The sequence below is a fragment of the Ursus americanus genome, chromosome 1, assembly GCF_024610735.1.
Source record: "Ursus americanus isolate L20-20 chromosome 1, mUrsAme1.1.p, whole genome shotgun sequence".
NCBI lineage: Eukaryota > Metazoa > Chordata > Mammalia > Carnivora > Ursidae > Ursus > Ursus americanus.
The window spans coordinates 92,586,006-92,609,421 of NC_142127.1; the positions used below are offsets into that span (position 1 = coordinate 92,586,006).

Sequence of the window (23,416 nt, forward strand, 5' to 3'; positions counted from 1 at the left end):
CCTGTGTACACATCCTTATTGATTTGACTGAGACATTCTGAATGGATTTGCAGGACTTGGAGATGGATGCCTTCTTTGCCTTTTGTATCCAAAGATAATTCAGCATTCTGAGCCTGAAGAATTTGGAGCATAATGACTATGTTATTGACATAAATGAGAAAATATGGAAAAGGGAAGAATTGCAGTTGTGAAGAAAGACACAGCAGATCAGTTAGGATTTTTTTGCTATAGGTTATAGTAAGCCCTATAATAGTTGCTTGAAATTCTTGTTTTTCTCATGTAACAATAAGTCTAGGGTTGGTGAATGCCAACATTTGTTCAGCTGCTTCCCAGTATCATCAAGGACTCATGCTGCTTCTTTTTGCCCCTCTGTCCTTAGCTCATTGGCTTGTTGTCTCATGATGCCAAGATGGCTGCTATCGCTCTTGGCTTCATAGCCATGTTCAAGTTAGGAAGGAGGTGGAGGTAATGACAGCTGTCTCCATCCTTTTCATAAAGAAAACAGAAGCTTATCCAGAAGCTCCTCCCCACCTCCTTCTCACTGGCTGGAGCGGGTCACATGGCCACCCCTCATTGCAACTAAGTTCGAGAAAGGAGAATTGTCCAGATTGACTTGCCCCATTGCCTAAGGTTCGACCTGAATTTGGGTTCTGCTAACAAGCCAAAGGGGACAGGTTGGTATCTGGTAAGCAGTTCATGATGTCTCTGGTGCTGTGCTTTGAAAAGCTGAGTTACGAGGACACTCAGGAAGTATTGCTGGCGGCAGCAAGGAACCCTGGTGTCCAGGCCAAGGCTGCATGGTGGCAGAGAAGATCAGAATGATCGTTGCATAACCATAGGAGGAACCAGAGTTGGCAAGTCAGTCACAGAGGACAAAGTTAAGCAGCATATTATTCCTTCTGAAGGCGCCAACTGTGAGGAGTGGGAAGAACTCATCTTTGTTCTATTTTATATAGGTGGTTTGATTATCCTCCTCATGATGACTGAGTCATTCTCCAAATATTACGGGGTGCTTCCCATGTGCTGAGCTGGGCACTGGGGATACAGTGGTGAGTGAGACAGGCAAAGCCATGCACTTCTGAGCTCACAGAAGAGTGAAGGAGGCAGAATACCAACCAGGGAAGCAGATCATGTCAGGTAGAACTCGTGCCGTGAGGGCGCATAGAGCTGCACAAGGGACGAGGTATGCCTCCCACACCCCACTTTCATGCCGAGGACACTGAGGCAGGCAGGCCGTGTCCACAGCGACCAGGTGGTATTTGGCAGAGCCTGCCCCCTGATTCAGGTCGGGCTCCAGAGCACAGACTTGGGAACCCGCTTTGTCCGTGATTTCCCGGGCTCTGCCAGCCAAGGCCAAGTGCAGTTGTTGAAACAAAGGGACCGCATCCCCACCATGAGCTCCCCGGGCGCCCCAGCACCAGTTTATGGGCAGGATGGAGACACGGCTCAGGGATCCCAGTGGCCGGACTCCAACCACTTGGGTTTGAACGAGCACTGCCAGGTGCGTACACCTGGGCGAGTCAGCCGTCTATGCGGCTCAACTTCATGCCACGCGGCGCAGAGCACCTGCAACAATGCAGGTCATGGGCCCTCGGGCAGCACTTAGTACACGCTCACCGTGTGTACTGTCACTTGTGGCGGCTTCTAGAGACTCTTGGCACCCCTCGATGTTATGCTCACAATGCAGAGCGAGCCTCAGAAACACATCCTTTTTTCCTCCATGGGAGAGACCTCACAGTCACAAATGTTTAAACTGCGAACAGCCTGGTGGCATGGCGCGGGCTCGTGTTCTCCTGATGGCACATTTCAGAAGCACAGCATGCTCAAAATTTTATCTTCCCGCTTGACATGCTTTTGCAGACGGCACAATATGGAACTGGTCAGACTCCTAATTATGGCAGTGGTCCGGAGCCAGAATCCAATCATCCCTTTGACAAAGAACTAGGTACAGAGAGCGGTGACCAGCTGTTCCCCATCTCCAGTGAGCAGGGAGTAAAGAGGAAATGGGTTTAAGCTGCGTGAAGGATTTGGGTTATTTATGGCGGAATTTCCTGACAGTGAAGGTTGCTGAACATGAGGGCCGGATTAGAGAGAGGGGCTGGAGGATTCCCGTCTGTGGAGATTCTGCAAACGTGTTCTTGTGTGAGTGACTGCTGCTGACGGAGTCTTCCAGCTGCGCTCTCGGTCCTGTCTCTTCCTTTCTTCCCATGTGGTGCTTGTAACCAGGCGACCCTTCTCTGAAAGACGAGGGAGAAGGAGGCTGGTCTGCAGAGAAGACAAGGGGCTCTGGTTAGCCCATCTTTGGTATTCTGAGCGAGGACACATGAACACAAATTGGGTTAGTTAACCTGGCGGTGAGAAGCCCACCTGGGCCAGGTGAGAGGCAGAGATGGTCAAGCCAAGGACTTGGCCGAACCCGGAGGACACATGGCAGCCCTATACGAGGATCGGTGAATCTCCTCACAAAGCCTGTGGGCCCTCACCCTGATGCCAGTCTTCGATTCTCAGAAGAAGAACAAAATAGAGGGAGGTTGAAAATTCTGACCACTAATTTTTTAGAAGCCAGTTACACGTGGGCTAAAATGAGCATATCTCTGGGCCATCATTCCGTGCATAGGGTGCTCTTCTGTGCCCCCTGCTCTGCCGGGCCCTGTTGGCAAGAAGGAGGATGAGCATGTCTCCAACTTCAAACATGGACTTGAGGCAGCAGAATTCCTCCTTCAAAATGAGAACCTCTGTAGTCATGGTTTGAACCCGAAGAACTGCTGTTTTGTAGATCAATTATTATCAAATATTATCAATCTCGTATGCTTCGATCTGAAAGGAATCATTCACCACTGAACAAAATACTATTCAGTATAACTCGTGTTCTCTCCTGCAGCATCAAGAATCTCGGGCTCCTCTGAGACTAGGAGAATACCCCAGAGGCCCATGTTGTTTCCTAGCGAACCAGACCGTGGCGGATGAAGATGACGTCAGCAGTCACGTGGACTGCATCCACGTCCCGTTACGCCAGGCAGCGTAGGTGGAGAGCCTGCCCTTCCCAGGACTGATGACTTCACCATTGTGGAAGCTCTCTTAACAGTAGTACAGCCGTTTGTGGACACTTCTCGAAGAGACCATCCTTCTCTTCCCATCTTCCACTTACTTGTAGGCTGCCATTTTCTACAAATACAATTAGTTTAAAATCAACAGGACATCAGTGAGGATAGAACAATCGTTACCCACAGGCGGGCAGAGAGATTCCCACTCCAAAGCTGAGAGAGCGCAGCTGCAGCCAGGATCCAGGATCCACAATGGTTCAGATGGAAATCAGATGGCTTACTGATAGGGCCCTTGAGTTAAACAAAAGGTAACTGTGGAGAGACTTGGCGGCAGACCTCATGGGACCCAGGAGAGGATGGCCCACCTTGGATGCCATGTCTCCCCAGCAGCCCCCAGCCAGACTCCTGGAGGTGGGGAGTACGTCTGAACCCTTGGCCGTGTGAGAGCAGAGGGAGGGACATGAGAGGAACACCCTGCTTTTCTCTCTCCTGCCTTCCCGTGTGTCCCAGATGGGAGGATTTCTTCAGTCAGTTCTGAGAGGCGTCTAGATAAACAGGGCGACATGCTTCTTCTTCTTCTTCCTTTTTTTAATTAACGACTTAAGATTTACCCTGTATTGATTTATAAATATCAACCTCTTCTTCTTCAGTTCTTCATAATGTAAACAAAATGTATTTTGACCAAATGCAGAATGCATTCTTGTTCTCATAATTAAATGAAATCCCCCCAAATCTCTTCACTTTAATAAGAAGCAGCAAATGAATAGAAACCATACTAAAGAGAAGAGAGGGAGGAAAAGCTGGAATCAGAGACTTACAAAAACAGAACTCTGCTCTAAAATGACTTTCCAGAAGCAATTTTTCAGAATGCCAATGAAATCAATCATCTGGGGGATGTTTTGAAGGGAGAAAAGTACCCTATAAAATGACTAGCATATTTTCTTCATGTGACCTAAAAAAAAAAAGAAAAAAGTATAATCTGTTCCTCACTGCATTGGTGGAGAATACTTTACAGTCCTACTAATATTTAGAAGACACCTGTGACAATGCATGGCATTCTCCAGCTGCTTCTTTAGCCTAGTAAGTGTGTAAAAAATTATTTTGATGTGCCAAGAACCAAAATCCTCTATGTTTTCTGTGGCTGGTTTGGAAAGTGCAGAACAGATATCTGGGGGGAGAGGGGGCTGAGGTGCTGAGCCCCAAGCTGTCCTGGGAAGCACCGCCCCTTCTTTCATCTGAGGGCAAAGAATCCAGTGCCTGCTATGTTCTCCTGGTGACTGTCGTGTCTTAGTAGCTTAGTGCCTCAGGTTTCAGACTGATAACATGACAAAGGCACCGAAAGTCAAAGAAGATGAATATGGAACTTTCTAAGTGAATGAAAGAAAGGAAGAGAAGGAGAGGAATAGTGATACATTGCGGGGCCCAGGTGGCTCAGTCAGGCATCTGCCTTCAGCTCAGGTCATGATCTCAGGGTTGTGGGGTCAAGTCCGGTACTGGGGACTTGCTCAGGGGGGGACCTGCTTCTCCCTCTCCTACCCACCCACTCTCTCTGCCTCTCTCTCTCTCTCTCACTCAAATAAATAAATAAAATCTTAAAAAAAAAAAAAAAAGAATAGCGATACATTGATTTTAAAACTGCATCCTCATGACCAGTGAGTGTGGTAGCAGGAGTGCTACCAGAATGGAACAGGGTCATGCCGTGGAGCCACTAAGAGGAGGCTTTGAGGGGCTGGCATCTCAGAAATTGGAAGGAGGCAGCCAGGCAGAGCCGTGCTCAGTACAGTACAGGGAATGCAGTGCCTAGCGGTGGTGGCTGAGTGCCTGGAGGGGTGAGCGGTCATTACCATTGTCGACAACTGACGTTCACTCAGCACTTTCCACGAGGCACGCACTGTTCTAAACACTTCGTGTGCGTTGATGCATTTCATTTTCGCAATTCCGGAAGGTTGGCATTTTAGTTTCTAAAGGTGCAGAGCCAGGGCCGCCCCGCTGGTGGGTGGCGGAGAAGGAGTGACACCCCAGTGTTTAGCCACGGTGCTGTCCTGCTGCTTCTGATCAGGGTGCCGGAGGCCATGCGGTGATTTCAAAACGGTGCGTGCATTTTGTGAACACATTGCTCTACTTAACTTTCCTCTGTAAAGGTCCCTTTGGAACCTCCAGTCATGAGACTTTTCTACCTCGTGCCTTTTTTGCCAGTGCAAATCAGGGAGTTTTCTCTTAAACCTGCCAAGAGTCTAAAGGGAAAGGGAGGAGAACCTGGTGGCTTTTATCTTTCTAACAGAGAGAACAGAGACTATATCCCCGCTGGCTCTCCGTGGACACTGTTCCTGTTTGCCAAGGTCCTGTGTTTTATATCCTTCTCTGGGGGTCAGACTCTGGAGAAAAGCAGCCAAGGTGACCGGGGCTATGGCTCTGCCAGAGCGGAAGTCTTGATGCCAGGAGAACGTGGGAGAGAAAGGAGCTGAGTTCGGGGCTAATGTGACTACTTTGTGACCTTTGAGGTGGCCTGTTAATGACAGGTCTTCCCAGTCCATGACTCAGAATAGATTTCTCCTTACCAGGAGCCACGGAGGTTTCACAGGTACAGGGGATCCGAAGCACATGTAGATTTATTCCTGGAGAGTTGAGCTTCTCAGACTTGATATCCAGGCTTGTGGCTTGACCAGCTAAAAACTCTATCAAGTCTGAGCCTCACTTAGCTCCTCTGAAAATAAGGCAACTGGGTCAAACAGTGGGGCTTTTAAAAAAATAAACCAATTTGGGCCTCACTCCCAATCTGGTAGATCAGACTGACTCTAGGGGCAAAGTCCAGGCATGTGTGTTTTCCTCAGCTCTCTTTGTGACCATTAAGAACTTCTAGATAGTTCTAAGACCCCTACTATCCAGAGTGTGTGCTGATGGCAGGCTCGCCCTTTATTACTCTGTCGGTTCATTCAACAAGTGTTTCTCAGATGCTTGCCATGGGTAGGCCGAGCAACGGCCACTGTGTTGGATGCCAGGGATCCCACAGGAAGGCGTTGGTCAGGCTCACTACCTTCAAAGAGCTTGCCCTCTGCTGCAGACAAGCAAGCAGATACAAGAGTGAGAAACTCCCGGGTGGGATAAGCTATGAAGAGAATGGAACAGGGTCATGCCGTGGAGCCACTAAGAGGAGGCTTTGAGGGGCTGGCATCTCAGAAATTGGAAGGAGGCAGCCAGGCAGAGCCGTGCTCAGTACAAAGGCCATGAGGCTGCCACATGCTCAAGGAACAAGTATTAAAGGAAGGCCAGAGTGGTTGGAGCATAAGAAGGAGGTGAGCCTCTAGAGAGTTAGGAAAGATGTGCAGTGCTCAGATCTCCAGCCTTGACCACGAACATGCATTTGGACTTCCAAGTGCAATGGGGGGACACTGCGGGGGGGGGGGGGGTGCAGTGGAGGGTGGAGCCATTGTTTGTTTTGTTTGCTTTTACAAATGAATTCGTTCTCTTGGATTTACATTTGTATAAGGTCATTTCGGCTGCTCTGAGGAGACCTGACAGGGAGGATTTGTGAAATTATTACTTGATATTTGACCAATTAGGCTTTACTTTTTAAATTGAGAATAACTCACATACCAGCAAATTCACGCTTTTATTTTCCATTTTTACTTTTTTAAAGATTTTATTTATTTGTCAGAGAGAAAGAGAGCACAAGCAGGGGGAGCAGCAGGCAGAGGGAGAAGCAGGCTCCTTGCTGAGCTAGGAGCCAAATGCGGGACCCTGGGATCATGACCTGAGCCGAAGGCAGATGCTTAACCGACTGAGCCACCCAGGTATCCCAAATTCACCCTTTTAGAGTGTACAGTTCAGTGGTTTTTCATATATTCACAAAGTATGAAGCAAGCATGCAGCTCTGGAGATAATATATTACCACTATATACTTTTAGAATTTAAGAATAATTTGCTTTAAGTTGCAAAAATGTGACAGTCTAAGAAATCGCAGTGCCAGTAACAGAGCGAGCGAGAGAAGACTTGACGGGAACTACAGAGAAAACATGAACATGCTTCCCGTTCAGCACATGCAATAGAAATTTCTGTGAGGATGGAAATTTTCTATATCTGTGCTGTCCAAATTGGTAGCCATTAGTCACATGGGGCTGTTGAGCACTTGAAATGTGACTAGTACGACTAACTGGATTTTTTATCTAATTAAATTTAAATTTAAATGGCCACATATGGCTGCCATATTGGACAGAGCAGCTGTATGGCAACTTACAAATTCAGTCTTATCTGAGATCATTTTCCCCATGTCCCCTAACTCCCTAGTTTCCAAAATGATTGAAATTTTGAAACATATGCTATACAAATTGTTGTATTTAAACTTAATCCTCACTACAAAGAAAAAGCTGCAGAGTTCCCACAAGGAATCCAGATGACGGGGTGGGGGAAAGGCATCAGGGATAGGGGAGCCTGTTCTGGAAATACATCTGAGTGGGAGTCAGCTTGGTTAGCACCAGGCATGGGTGACATCTGTACCCTCCCAGGAGGGCAGAGGAAAGTTGCGAGCTTGGCCTCAGCTTCACAGCTCACGAGGAATAAAAGTAATTCCAAAACCAGAATATTTTGAAGGGCACGAAAGTAAGGTTGCTTATCCTGCTCAGATTGTGGGTTGTGTGTGACAAAATTGTCCCTTCTAGGATTCGGTCACCAAACTATCAGTTAAGTAGAATCAAAGAGCCGTGAGAGACTCTATAAAGTCTCATGCTAAGTTTCTTCCCCTCCCCAAAGTTTCAGTTAAGCTGTTTCTGTTATTTAAAACAAAACAAAAAAAAGTCTCCAGCGTCTTACTCCCCCCCCCCCCCATGATGTGCTTTTCTGTCCTTCAGAAGAAGAAAAGTAGCTCAGGGGTGCCTGTTTTCCTTGCTCCTTATTTCCTGGGGATCCCCCTCCCCTTTCGTTTAACCACCATGTTTTGCAACTGTGAGGCATACATGAAGACAAGCACATTTAAGATGCTTCTTATCCTAAAGATTCTTGTACTGTTTTGGAGCAAAAATAAATCCTTGGTATTTATTATGTATGGAGTTTATGAGAAGATTAGATGGCCTTTAATGAATATTTAATATTTACCTATAAAATCTGACATGCTGGGGAGATCAGAAATGCTCACTGCTTGATAAACTTAGAAGAAAAAACATAATCGACCCCTAAAATTGCAGGGTTTTAGGACAAGGGCACAAATGGAGACAGAGATCCCATAGATCAACATATTCTAAAGCTATTTCTTTAGCTAATTTGAGCATTAAGTATGATACGTTCTAACCTCCTACTTTGACGTATATATCTTCCTGTGACCTGGAAAGCCAGGTTCATATGTAGAGTACTCAGGCTCCCAGAGTTCCACACTGGAATGTTGCAAATTCAGGGAGCCAGCCTGTCACCCATCCAGGACTGCGTGATCCCCCCACACCACCACCGTGCCTGGGCTCTCTCCATGTCCCCCTACCAGTGGCCAGCCCTCAGGTCTGGGGAGTGCATGCTGGTGTTCCCATCCACACTAGGGAGGACAGACCTCAGGAAGAGACTGTGTAAGCCCTGTATGTAGGTGCTTGGGCATTTGAGCAAAGAATGCTGGGCTTCCAAGTGCCTGGAGAACAATCTAGAAGACTAGGTCTCTTCCCTTGCTCTGTGAGAAAGGACATGGCTCAAGGAGGGTCAGAGTGGGGCATCTAAATCACAGAGTCCAGGGCATGGGCCCTGGTGGCATAGCTCTGAAGGCAGCACTGAGTCTTTTAAGAGCAAGCCAACCATTTCAGTGCCTCTGGGTTGAAAGAAACTCCCCTCCCTAACAGACCCCTTCAACCCCAGCAAGGTGGGACAGTAGAACAGTCTCTCTTGAGTTACCCTTCAAGATCCAGTTCTCCACATGGTCTCTGTTACAGAAATCAGAAGTTTTTAGTTTGGTATTTCCAAGCCTCTTGAGTGTTTTATTTTATTTTATTTTAAAGATTTTATTTATTTATTTGACAGAGATAGAGACAGCCAGCGAGAGAGGGAACACAAGCAGGGGGAGTGGGAGAGGAAGAAGCAGGCTCATAGCAGAGGAGCCTGATGTGGGGCTCGACCCCATAACGCCAGGATCACGCCCTGAGCCAAAGGCAGACGCTTAACCGCTGTGCCACCCAGGCGCCCCTTGAGTGTTTTATTTAGATTTTGAAGCTTTACTGGGATATAATTCACATACCATGCAGTTCACCGATTTCGTTCATTTTTAGTATATTCACAGAGCTATGAGGCCATCACCATGATCACTTGCAGTTTGCAAGCATTTCCATCACCCTAAAAAGAAATCGGTACCCATTACCAGTCTCTCCCCTCAATGCCAGCCCTAGGCGACCCCCAATCTACTTTCTGTTCCGACGCATTTGCCTCGTCTTCACGGAGTGATTTTGCGTTTTTCAAACTGTCTTTCATGGTGCCTTGGCCCAGAGAGAACAGAATAATTTCAGTACATTCCAACATTTTGTTTGTTTTCTCGATAGATATAGATGAGTGCTTCCCGCACATTAATCTTCTCAACCTTTAGTGTGCATGCAAATCACGTGGGGAATCTGGTTCGAAGTCCCAGTGATTCTGCAGGTCCGGGGGTGGGGCCTGAAATCCTAAATTTCAAACAAGTGATCCCCACGCTGCTGGTGTGCGGATCACCCTTCAAAGAACAAGGGCACAGATGACGCTGAAGGCATGATTTTAACTGGAGCAGCCCCCGTTTCAGACAGTGTATCAAGGGTTGCTTAGCGGGGAAGGTGCCTGTCATCGCCAGGAAACCCGCCGGGAAGGAAGCGTGCATGCATGCGTGCATGCATGCGTGCCTACGTGGGTCTGCGTGAGGCAGTGGGCGGGGCTTTGCGTCACGTGGGCCTCTGTTTATCCTTCCAAAATGCGGGTGGGAGGACCCTCCAACCTTTTTGTTTCTCCTGTTTTCAGATCTGCCTCCTCCCCGCTTCATCCTGGGCCCTGTGTCAGCAGCAGAGATGCCGCCCAAGGGGGCTCAGCTTGGTCTGGTTCCCTTGCTTATCAAGGCTGCAAACCCACGTTTCTCTGATCATCTCTGATGCATCAGGGTCATCGGTTCTGGTCACAAGGCACTTTCAGGAAATTGTGTTCCGTGAGAAGAAATGAGAAGCGCATTTTCCACGCTTTGGTGTTTTCAGTGAGCTCTGCGTCCTTAGGTATAGGAACCGTGGTCCCTGTTTTATCTGGAGCGCGTGGCCCGGGTGACAGAGCAGAGCTGAAACCCAGAGCCTCTGGCTTTGTTCAGGGTGGGGCATCGCACTGCCCGTGGCATTCGGTCGCCGTCCATGGAAGAGCTCACTTTCTCTGGGTTTCATCAAATTGTTTTTGTTCCTGTGGTTTCTTGCTAAATAACTGTCTCATCAGTTCCCACGTGACTAAGCCAAGGCCAAAAACAGAAACCAAGCTTTCTTCGTCTTCCGTGATGGCCCGTGGAGACTCTCAGAGGGTCCAGATTTTACTTCAGATGCGAAATGGGGGCACAGGGAGGCTGACCTGGGTCCGTGAGACTCTGGGTGGCAGAGGGGGGCTGGTGTAACACCCTCTAAGAGCACAACTTGGGACGTGGTTTGGTGGGCCTGTGGCAGCCTGTCTGTGACAAACCCTTGGACACTCCGCATTTGCAAGAGATGGGAACTCACTGAGAAAGGACAGGACCGCAAGCACGTGGTGGTCATTTAGAGCACATCCCTGACTGGTCACTTCCTGGCTCACTCTCAGGGGCCCCCTGTCACCCATGTGTTAAACCCAACCTCCTTGTCAGGTTCTCAGGACGCCTGTCTGGCTCTGGTCTTCCTCTGGCCCAGCTACCGACAGCTCCCCTTGTAAATACCTTACACTCTGGCTTACTGGACGTGTTCTGCTCAGGGACACTGTGGCATGCTGCCTCTGTAGCTTTCCTCATGCTCTCCCCTTCAGCTGAAGGCGTGTCTCCCCTTTGTCGTCTCTCACAGTCCCAGTCATCCTCCTGGGACAACTTACTAGCCTCCTCTATGATGTCTTTGTTTTTTAATTTATTTTATTTATTCATTATTGTTTTTAAGTGGGCTCCACCCCCAACATGGGGCCCAACACAGGGCTTGAACTCACCACCCTGAGATCAAAACCCGGGCTGAGATCAAGAGTCAGATGCCTAACCGACTTAGCCACCCAGGCGCCCCTGATGTCTTTGTTTTTTAAATCATCTTACTTCTTTCCCTTCTTGTATTCCACTATAATTAGATACTTCTGACATTTTCTCATTATTTATGCTGTTAATAAAAACAATGCAAATACATCTACCATTTATTGAACACACACTGAGTGTCTGATGTGGTACGATGTGGTTTATATAAGGGACTTCATTTCCTCTTCCAAACGTCTTTGCAAGGGAGCTGGTGTTATACCCACTGCACAGGTGAGAACATACCTACAGCACAGGGGAGGGTACGCATCCACTTCACAGATGAGAAAGTTCAAACCTCCCCAGAGTTGCCCCAGCAGATCTGTCATTGGACCCAAGGCTGACTAACACCCAGCCCTTCTTAGGTTCCATTTATATCCATTATCTCAACCAGAGGTGGCTGGAGCTGATGGAGGAGGGCTCTGGGTTGTGCGCAAACCCCTCGGACTTCCAAAGCCACGGAGGCCTGGTTTTACCTGTTGCAAGATGGACTATGGGACTGTTTCTGCCTCAACGTAGTGACTGTCATGGCTCATGCTCATCTCCAAGTCTGTCTGTCTTTCTTTCTTTCAAAGATTTATTTATTTGAGAGAGAGAGCACAAGCAGGGGGAGCGGCAGAAGTGGGGGAGAAGCAGCCTCCCCTCGGAGCGGGGAACCTGAAGCAGGGCTTGATCCGAGGACGGGAGATCATGACCGGAGCTGAAAGCATATGCTTAACCAACGGAGCCACCCAGATGCCCCTCATTCTTTATTTCTTCAGCAGTGTGCTTTGTGGCCCTTGGACAGCCTTAAAGGGGTATCCCTGAAGCTTTTGCATAATCTGGCAAAGAGACTTTAGGTCATTGGGAAAACAAAACAAGCAAACAATAATACCAAAAAATATAAACGGGGTTGCAGGGAGTGTCGTCGGTGTGGATGTTTATTTGGTCAGGTTAAGAAATGAACGAAGGAGAGAAAAGGCCTCTGGAATGGTGCTTCCAGGTGCCCCAGCAGAAGTGGGCGGGGAACCCCGTAAAGTTTGTGGCTGATAATATTCCTGCTCACATCCACACAGGCCAACCTGCAGACTTGCTTGCTGTGTCCGTCTGCGCGGGGATCTGCAGTGGGAACGGGTGAGTGAGGAAGTGGAACACAGTGAAGGTAGCACTTGTAAGAAGTTGACAGGCAAATTTGTGATCTCAGATAATATTTAGGAACCAAGGAAATACAATACAATAAATAATACTTAAAAATTTAAGACAGAGGTGGCTCAGTTGGTTAAGTATCTGTCTTCCGGCTCAGGTCATGATCTCCTGTCCTCGGATGGAGCCCTGAATTGGGCTCCTTGTTTGGTGGGGAGCCTGCTTCTCCCTCTGCTGCTCCCCCTGCTTGTGCTCTCTCTCTCTGACAAATAAATAAAATCTTTTTAAAAAAATTGTGGAGCAGAATCTCGATTTTGTTAAAATACACGCCACTGCATGATCTCATTTACGCATAAGAAGACCAGCGGAGATATCCAAAGGGGTTGAGTCTCAGGGGTGGGATAATGGGTCATTCTTACTTTGTTTTTATGTAGTTTTTGGACTTCCACATGTTCTCCAGTAAAATGTGTTAATCAGAAAAAAACCCACAAGTGATAATCAGATAATCAGGGGAAAAAAACACAAAAAACAAGTAATATTAACAAGAAAAAAGCCCAGAACTTTAACTCAAAAATATTAAAAGTAAAACAAGACAAAACAAAACAAAACAAAAAAACAGCCTTTCCAAGGCACAAAGAAACCAGAGAGCGCCAGGGACAAGCTGGGTGGGGAGGACCATTGTTTAGACCCAGCGTGGCTTTCTTCTTCACGTCCTTTCATGGGTGTGCACACAATTTCAAAGCTTTTCCTAAGTTTATTTTTGTGACCAGTGGCTTTAAACTGGCTCAGAGAGAACCTTCCAGAGGGAACTGCAGTTTGAAAACACGGTGGAAATTGATGGAACTTCCCTAGCATCCCCCCCTCCCCCACCAAGGCTTAGGGGGAGTGTGGAGGGAGCCAGGCTCTGGGGAAGCACGCTCCCCTCCATCTGTCCTTCCCGGATCTCTCCCATCCCACTCCCTCTGGTGCCCACTGCCACTTACTGACAATGCCCCGGGGAATGGGGATGGATCAAGAAAGAAAAATTGTTCCAAAGTACTATCTTTACCATCTTGGATTCCTGGAGAGCTCTGAAAAGTAGAGGGCTGGATTTAAGAAGTGGGGAGGGGGAGCACAAAGAGAATTTTTGCTTTCCTCCTTCTCCATGGACACACACACCCGCACCACCAGGATAGCCTTGGACAAAGAAAACTCCAAGTTAAAAATGCTGAGCCCCATTTTGCCCAGCGAAACAAGAAAGGAGCAGAAAAGCCTCTGGATAAAACCCCCTAGACTTTGGTGGCCAAACAGCCTTTATTTTCCTTTTTTTGTCCGAATAAATGTGTTTTTAAATCTTAGAAGTGAAAGATCACCAAGAAGAAAACCTTCTGTGTGCCCAAATAAGTTTCTTACATTTCAGCCGCGCCTTTTAATGCTGTAGAAAATGTTTTTTGAAGAGACAGGAATGGGTGAGTTTGTGCTGCCTGTTAGAACTAAATCAGCCCGTCCAAGTTCTGGGTTCTGAATGGGTGCATAGGGGTGGGAAGGGTGAAATTCCTGGATTAAAACTAATGAACTCCAAGTTTAAAAGACTCTTTCTTGCACATATAGCTCTTCCAAATGTCATTTTGATAAGTTAATATAAATGAATCAGAAACATCTGCACCAAAAATCCCCCTGAATACGCAAGGGCTTACCAATTAAGTGGAAGAATGTTTGGTACAATGTGTTTCAGGTTTTAGCAGATCTAAAATGTTTTGAAAAACAGTTAAGTTCTTAACACATTTTGAGAATTTAAAGGACAGCTGGTTCTCCCACCCCACCCCCCCCTTTAAAAATGGGAATGGTTATTTCTGTTCTTTGTGGCGTCTCCTGCTGCTCTTATTGCCTGGGGGAGGGAATTCTCCCAGCACAGGCCCACATCTCCCGGCACTGCCAAACTCGTACCCTCTCTCTCTCTCCCCGATTCCCCGATTTGCTTCCTAAGCAGATAGTTGTGTGTGTCGGACACAGGATTCTGGAAGTGATGATGAAATTGTGTTCTTTCCAGTTGTAGGACCCATTTCTAGCTTCAGGTGGGGCCTTGTTGCCAAGGTGGGTCACTGTCACAATTTCAAGAATTTCACAATCTGGGGCGCCTGGGTGGCTCAGTCGGTTAAGCATCTGCCTTCAGATCAGGTTATGATCTCAGGGTCCTGGGATCGAGCCCCACTTCATGCTCCCTGCTCAGTGGAGAGCCTGCTTCTCCCTCTCCCCCTGCTTGTGCTTTCTCTCTCTCTCAAATAAATACATAAAGTCTTAAAAAAAAAAAAAAAGAATTTCACCATCTGTGATACTTATCGGTCCACCCTTTCTGCTGGTGCCCAAGCTGAGAGCCAACTCTTGAGGAAAAGAAAAAGAAGACACCAAATGCTCAGAGGATGAGCTGAAAGGTGACGGATTGGCAGGAGGGAAAAAAACAGAAGTTCAAACCCCGCTAGAACTCCACTGTTCATAAAAGCCACCGTGGGTCCAGTCCCCTCCAGCCACTCTTCTTCTCAGACACAGACTGAGGGGTCCCGACAAATGCCAGCCAAGCAGATGAAAGGGGTTCTTGGGCAGTTCCCTTTCAAGCTCTTTTATTCAAAGAAGCTGCCCTTCCATTTTATTGACTTTCAGTGTCACTGTCCTGAAATTTTAATCACCAAGCACTGAGCAGACATCGGTGAGCTCGCCCAAGTTGTAATTCTATCTGGACTTCAAGATGAAAGGAGAAACCCTTGCTCATTCTTGTTCCTTCTGTTTCCCCTTCAAGGGACACTGCCAGTCTTTCTTAGACTTGCTAAGTAATCACCATTTAATTGTCTCTGCAGGTTGGACAGTCTTGATTCCCTGAATTTAAAAAAATAATAAGAGTAATTAAGAGTGACGGGAGCATATTTGTCAACAGACGTGAATCCAGGACACCACGTGTCTACCTGACTTTGGAAACAATGGGGACCTCCCCCCATTTAAGTTTGGCGCGGTTAATTAATGGTATTTTCCCACGACGTTTAAGAAAGCAAAAACCCAAAGAATGAAAGCAGGGCTTCTTCTCACTGTTTCTGAGCCAAAACTTGTTTTAGTCTTGTCAGAGTAGATCAGATCATGCTCTTATTTGAAACTGTCTCAGCAACTCCGAGCTGCTGCCGGCCATAATCCCAAAGCTTGGCCTGACCCAGCTTCTGCTCTCTCTCCCCCACCCGCCATGTTCCCGGCACAGACCCAGTCACGGTCTTTTACCACATGGTCTCTCTAACCCTCAGACCCTGAGGAACCAGCTCACTTCCCCGTCCAGAGCTCAGCTCAAAGGAGTCCTCCTTGGAGAGCAACCCCCAACACACACATGTCACATTGTATCACATTATACTGCTCTAATTGCTCATATCGTTGACTGAAATAATCTTGCTTATTGTCAACCTTCCATCGCTGAAGTGTAAGCAGTGAACGAACGAATAGTCTACATAGACACGGCCTCTGTGTAGAAAAGATTTGCCATTTTCTGTTTTCTTTTTAAATGTTGGGCCTTGCTTGGTTTGGACTTGGTGTGTTAACATTCTAGGTAGTGTCTCATCACAGCTCGAGAGAGTGTTTATTTTACAAATATTCCTCCAGGGTGTAATGACAGGTCCATCCAAGCCCAGTCTTTCAGAGAAAGATGGCAGGACCCAAACTTTGCAAATCATAGATTCTGTTGAAAGAGGCATCAAGTTCCTTGAATCTGCCCTTCCCAATCTCTGGGCCCTACATTAGAAATTGTGGCTGAATGTATGCAGGGTATGACAGCAAGGCAAGGTGGAGTTTTAGTCCTGAATCTATTGCCTTTTGGGGCATTGCCCCAACCATGGGTTTTTCTGGGGAGGCCCCAGTCTTCGTAAATGGCTAATAATCTGGACACCGTAGGCTGATGCCCTTCTTCCCCCACAATCCCAAGCATGTGAAGATATAGCCTATCTTGAAAAATAATCCTGGGCAAGCAGGTGCCATGTGGCAACCCTCAGAAATGAATGAGGACGAGTGTGCAAGGTTGAATGCATGTGAATGCAGATATAATGAGAAATGACAAAGAATTTCCCAAGTTGGGAACACAAAGACAAATGCTCCTGCCTGCAGAAGTCAGAGAACTTTCTTTTCAAGCCAGGATCCCACAGGATTCTGACAGTGGTGCAAAAGCTCTTATTAGGGGAGTAAGGTTTGTTTTTCTTTGTCTTGATACTCTGAGAGGTGAGGAGTGTTTTCCAAACTTCATGACTCCTTAACTAATTTGGAATTGTCATCCAGGAATTTATGCAAACCCTTCTCGAATAAAGGCAAGGAGCCCAAGATGGCTTCTTTCTTTCTTCATAATCAGTCGGTTATTTGATCCGGCTGCTATTTCGGGGGGAGCACCTCTTACACATGCCTTCCCTCTGGTACCTCCAGCCATCGAGGTGCTTGTCTGGGCTCAGCTGCATTCAGATTATATCGTAGAATTGTCCATGGACCCCACTAACCGTCCCCTTCTGGTTTGTCACCAGCATTTTTACCGGTTGCTTTGATCACGCTACCTTAGGCTCCTAAACTCCTATTGAGACTTCCTCTGACACTGAGGATTAAATCTGAGAGCTTGACTTTTGTCTTTAAAAACTCTTCAGTGGGCTGGCCTTTCTATTCAAAGCATGGTCCAGAGCTGGGCAACATGAGGGCATAGGTATCAGCTGGAAGCTCAGTAGAAGGCCAGCCCTGCCCCAGGTGAACTACACCAAAAGCTGCGTCTTTAACAAGATCCAGGTGATGCGCATGTCCGTTAGAACTGAGAAGTGTTTTCTGAGAAATCTTTACTGCTCCCCTCACCATCCGTGGCCAGCAACTCGGTGATTTCTCTGCGCTGAGTGCTTTGCCCCCATCATCAGCAACACTGACTTAATCCTGCCAATGTCCCTAAGTGGTAAGTACTGTTATTATTGCCATTTACAGAAGGGGAAACTGAGGCCCTGGGAGATCATGTCATGGGGTGTGAGACTATGCAGGTCGTGCACAGTGGTCCTTTGCTCCGGAGCCTGTGTTCCTGCCCTCCGGGCTTGGGGACCTTCTCTCTCCCTCGCCATCTCCTCTGTGTTCAGTGGTTGCTTTCTCATCAGGCTGTAAAACTTCTCTAAAGTAAAGCCGTGGTGAAGGGAATTCAGCTGTTCGATGTGGTTTATAAAAGAGCTTTGGGCTTTAAACTTCTTTTTAAGTAAGACTGCGCCGTACCCCGTATAGATGTGATCCCCCTCAGCCCTAGAAGATGAGCTTCTTACTGCTTTCCATGTAAAGTGCCCTGCTTGGGGTGCCTGGGTGGCTCAGTTGGTGAAGCGTCTGCCTTCGGCTCAGGTCATGATCCTGGGGTGGTAGGATCAAGCCCCATGGTGGGCTCCCTGCTCAGCGGAGAGCCTGCTTCTCCCTCTGCTCTTCCTTCTGCTTGTGTTTTCGAGCTCTCTCTCTGTCCTAAAAATATAAAAAATAAAGTGCCCTGCTTGGAGCTGCAGACAGAATGGCCCGCCCCAGACGTGATCCCTTTGGGCTCTGTTGAGGGAGAGAACTCTCTCACACTTGACCTCTGGAAAACACTCACAGCTCTGATCTGAAAAACACAGAGATAAGTAAAATGACTTCCCAAGGACATTGGTCGCGAGTTTATCAAATCCTTGAAAGACCTCAAGGTCGGCAGACCATAACCTGTGTCCTCCCCGCCCAAGGGTAATTACAGAAAGGTATGTGAGGTCTGACAGACTTGAAGGTCAATGGTTTTCAAGCTGATTTCCGACCCATGTCAAGGAGACACTCCAGAGAAAGACTTGGGGGTACAGGGTGGCCTGGCCTGAAATTAAGGGTCCCCTAGGCTTCCCCTCACTTTCAGCCTGTTAGTCCAGTCTTTCAGTCCTCTTTTATAGAGTAGGCCCCGGGATAACATTTTATTTACGGGGCCGTTCCCTACCTGTAATTTTTTTTGTATATTAAAAAGCAACTGAGCTAATCTGACTCCATCCTCTGCCCCTGAGGCCACTGAGGTGCAGAAGGGCGAACTCACTTCCCCAAGGTCACGTGTTGTTTCGGCTAAAAGCAGTTCCTCATATCCTGCTTTGCAAGCTCCCGCGCTGGGCCAGCTGCCAAGCCCACTCCGCGTTCGCTCCTCTGCTGTCTGGGTCAACCCTTATTCCACCCAGCGGTGAGGACCTGCCGGATTTCCTTCGGGGGTAGGACCCCTCGGGGTCCATTTGGCAGAGCCGAGTCCAGGAGTCCGGCACCTGCATGCCCTTCCTCTTCCAGCGTGCAGTCAGCCCGTGTGGTACCCCCTCCTTCTGCTTTATTTATGCCTTGAAGGCAGCCTTGCAGAGAACACGGACTGTTCTGCTTGCCCCCATGAGCAGCTCTCCTCCACCCAAAGGCCCTTCCCAGCAGCCCCATCATGGGAGCCTGCATGACAGCAAATCATGCCCTGAAAGGAAAAAGTGTTTTCACCCGTGGAAACACTTTTTGTTTTCTAACTTTCAGGAAAATAAAGCAATAAGCAAAACATGCAAATATGAATGTCAATGACATTTTGCCATTAGTAATATGGATGTGTGTTCATTTCCTTCTTACCCTCCCTATTTTCTAGAAACTTCTTCATTTGGCTTTGCAATGGACGAGAGGCTCACTGAGAAGTAGTTGACTTCTACAAGTAGCTCTCCACTCACCTAAATATTCAAAGCCTTTATGAACGTTTGTCTAAAAACTTAGCTGTTAATCCCTGCCTCCTGAGTTCGTGGAACTGAGACCCCGCCCACAGCCTGGCCCATCAGCACCGCCCCGCCCTGTGTGTGGCTGGTTCTCCAGAAATAGAGAACCAGAGTCCTGGGACCAGGTTTCCTTTCTCCCATCTTTGACTCTGCTCTCTGACATTGGCTTTATCTACCATTTCTATTTCTTTTTTTTTTTTTTAAAGATTTTATTTATTTATTCGACAGAGATAGAGACAGCCAGCGAGAGAGGGAACTCAAGCAGGGGGAGTGGGAGAGGAAGAAGCAGGCTCATAGCAGAGGAGCCTGACGTGGGGCTCGATCCCACAACGCCGGGATCATGCCCTGAGCCGAAGGCAGACGCTTAACCGCTGTGCCACCCAGGCGCCCCTACCATTTCTATTTCTAACCCCCATTTCTGCTCCCTCCAATTGTTCCCATTGGGACCAACACATACACTGGCATTCTTGTTCTTTCTGAAGACACACTAAGATTTCCTACAAGGGAAATGTAGATTCTGGTTCTGAAAAGACAAGCACCCAACTCTTTTATTTAGATACATCTAATTCCCAAGGATGTGGAGACCGATATTGGCTCTCATGCTACTTAATTACATATTCAGAGATGTTATCTAAAAACTCCTTTGGGTGTCCTATATACCCGCTGATATTTTTAGTTTCACTTTTGCTTCTTCTGCTCCTAAGAAGATTTAAAGAATATCTAGCTCTCCTCCAAAAAAGAGAATTCCTAAGAGATTGTAAAAAGCAAGTCGAAAGATGTTAATTAGTAGTACGTCACAGGAAAGCTGTCATCCCTGACAGTCTTTCAATTATTTACTAGGATTCAGATATTGAACTTGGTCTCAGGTAAATCTCTAGGGTAGGGAAACGGTTGTTGCTGACGGCTGATAATGTCCTGTAACATTTGGGTATCATGAAATGACACAAGGGAGGAGTCTGACCCTTTTCGGAGTTTGGGACATTTCTCCCTGGAAAGCTTCAAGGCAGGACAGATTTCTTGGGTATTCCGGTAGCTGGTGGGTTAAAATAACTAATCTTTATGTACAAAGGGGCTTTTTACAGGCTTTGCCTCAAGGACGGGCCTGTAGGATGTGTATTTATAAAACAGAAGCTTCAGAGATTAGTCCTCCTATCAGAGAGAGGGGAGTTTATCATTTATTTGTCACAGTTTTATTCTATTGGCTCTTCCTCTGCAAATCCGGCCCTGCTATCTTGGCAGAGAGGTAGAACTCCATACTCTTCCTTATTTCATTCATTGCGGGCATTATCGTCTTTCCTGTTTAGGATGGTTCTATCGCCATCCTAACTTGAATTTACTTAGAAGTAAAGTTTGTCCCCGTAGAGACATGCATTTTTAGCTTACTGTGCCCGCTCGCCCCGGACCGGTGACTTTCTCCGTGGCTGGGCCATGCGCTTCTTTGCTGGAGGCTGAAGCCTTGAACTTCCCATGACTGGAGCTGAGAGCAGCGTCAGCTTCCCCCCCGAGTCACAGGACTGGGGGGGTGGGGGAGGTAGAGATGCTGGAATAAAATCGGGAACCTTTTAGGAGAGAGGAATGCATACTTGGCAGGCAGCCAACAGTATCAAGTACAGTTAATATTCTTGCAATCTCCAAGGTTATTTTTTTTTATTATTCCTTAAATATAAAAGCAATCTTGGCTTTTTTCAAGGCCTCAAACACAGTATTGGTCCTTTAAAACTGCATTCCCCCAAACAGTGGTGCCCCCCCTGCAAGAGCTCCTCGAAGCCAGGTACCGTGTCTGGCTCACCTGAATATTCTCGGCGCTCTGCATGGGTTCCGGGTCGCAGTAGGCACAGAATGAATATTTGCAGAATAAATGCATGCAACTTATTCTCTGAAATCCCCCAGGGTTCAAGCACCCCAGACTTGGTGTAAAACAGAGCAGAGCCAAAAATGCAGACCTACAAGAGTCCCTCTACACCATTGCCCCTGCCATAGGGCTGCCTCTTCTCCCTATTTTCATCGTTGGCATTTTTCTTTGATTTTATTTTTATGAAGATTATGACTACCATAAAAAGTAGCATGAAAACTCTATTTTTTAGATTGATTTAACAGGGTGACCATGTTTTTGTTTGTTAACTCGTTACTAATCTACCATAATTTAAGGACATTTGTCATATTTTAAAATAGGTTGCCTATTCCTGTTTTAACCCCCTTAAGTCTTTTTTTTTTTTTTTTTTTTTTTTTTTTCCTGCCTACTGCCAGGATAAGAGGGAGGGAAGGGATGGTTGAAAATAGGATTGCATGTTAGCAGACCCTGAGTGTTCTCGATGTGTTTCTTATACCATCCCTCCACTGGGTGGACTGTACTAGTCCCATTTAAAAGGCAAACTAAAGGGGCGCCTGGGTGGCTCAGTCGGTTAAGCATCTGCCTTCAGTTCAGGTCATGATCCCAGTGTCCTGGGATCGAGCCCCGAGTCTGGCTCCCTGCTCAGTGGGGAGCATGCTTCTCTCTCTCCCTCCACTGGGTCTCTCTCTCCATCCCCCCCAAATAAATAAAAATAAAAAAATAAAAGGTAAACTAAAAATATTCATTGGCGAGTGATTTTTCTAAAGTCTCTGTATTCGTTATCCGTGGTTACTGCAACAAATCATCACGTGCTTAGTGGCCTAAAACAACACGGATGTATTCTCTTTCAGCTGGGGAGGTCAGAAGTCCAAAATGGCTCTTATTCAGACAAAACCAAGGCATCACTGAGGCTGCCTTGCTTTCGGGGGCTCAAGGGGAGAATCTGCCGCCTTGCGTTTTCCAGCTTCCAGGGGTGCCCTGTGTCCCCTAACGCGTGGTCCCTCACCCCATCTTCAGATCGCCCTCTCCTGGGCCTTCCTGCCTCCTCCTCCCATTTTGTAAGGATCCTTGTGGCCACACGGAGCCCAACCAGGTCATCTCTCCATCTCAACATCATTAATTACACCTGCCAAGGCCTTTTTGCCATGGAAGGCAGCAAATTCACAGATCCCTTAGGATGTGGAAATCTTTGGGGACATTTTTCTACCTACTATAACCCTAGACCCAGAGAGTGTCTTCACGGCATTTACCTTCTGTATATACCGAGGAGACAAGATTTCAACTTTCCTGATAGCCTGTCTTGGATGTTACTTAATTTTAAGAAGAACTAACCTCTTCTGTATTTGTGTGGACAAATCGGGGTCGAGCGCACGGGATAGCAATGCTATTGTAATTACATCGTGCAAACACCTTGGCAGCTGAGAGCCCATGAGTTTGAGAGAGAAGTTTTTAAGAACTTGCCCTACAGTGACATGTTGGATGAACTCCGAGTCTTCTGACTTTTGTCTTTCAGGCTTACGTACAGAAGTACATTGTGAAGAATTATTTCTACTATTACCTATTCCGATTTTCCGCCGCTCTGGGTCAAGAAGTCTTCTACATCACATTTCTTCCGTTCACTCACTGGAACATCGATCCTTTCTTATCCAGAAGACTGATCGTCATATGGGTTGTAAGTATGCTTATTACTTACTAACCACTACTACGCCTACAACAACTACCTGCTTTGGCATTCAAGCACTTTGCATGTGTGTTCTTTTTTTTTTTTTTTTCTTTAACCACTTAGAGTTGAACTTCTATATGGTTTACTTTGGAAATATTAAAAAGCTATGAACACAACTTATTTTGTTTGCAAAAACCAAACAAACCTGTGATGCGTGTACATTAGCACACACCTCTGTTTGGGGGAATAAACCCAGAAGAGCGATGATGTGAGGTGCAGAGAAGAAGAAAGGACATTTCTGAGAACCCACGTAGGGACATCAAACACATCCTCCCAAGAGGCGAGTTTTAGTATATTTTGACCCCAAACTGAAACTAGAAGCCGTTGACTAATCATTCCAAGTGGTCTTTGAAGAGCAGCTGGTGCTTGGAACCAGGGCCCTGGCACGTGGATGGGCGCTACCGGCCACTGCTTGGACGTGGTAATGCTTGGTGACTAGTCCGTGAAGGCGAAGGGGTTTTAAGGATCCACCCGTTCAGAGGTCAGATTGCTTCCCTGGGAAGGGGAGCATCAGGGCCGTGCGTTTCCCCAGCTCAAGATTCTGCGCTGAAAAGAGAGGTTCAGAAGCACTTGGTGTGAAAGGAGTCTGGGTTCTTGTGCCGCTCTGCTCTGAGAAGCTGTGTGATCTTAAACGAATGACTGCACCACTCTGGGCTTTATTTTTCTCATTTGTAGACCATGTTCAAGGCGGCCTTGGTCAGAAGCCATAACTTCACATGTCCTTTAAGGCAGGGGAAGGGAAGTAAAAGAGTGAAGTCCTGCGTG

At 47.1% G+C, this 23,416-nt stretch overlaps 1 protein-coding gene across 1 annotated transcript in view; it reads left to right on the forward strand.

Moving 5' to 3' along the window:
• Positions 1–23,416, forward strand: part of SGPP2 (sphingosine-1-phosphate phosphatase 2) — a 111,207-nt gene that overhangs the window by 22,467 nt on the left and 65,324 nt on the right. Inside the window, exon 2 of the mRNA XM_045775265.2 lies at positions 22,442–22,600. Coding sequence (XP_045631221.1) covers positions 22,442–22,600 — 159 coding nt within the window. The remainder of the gene's footprint in view (positions 1–22,441; positions 22,601–23,416) is intronic.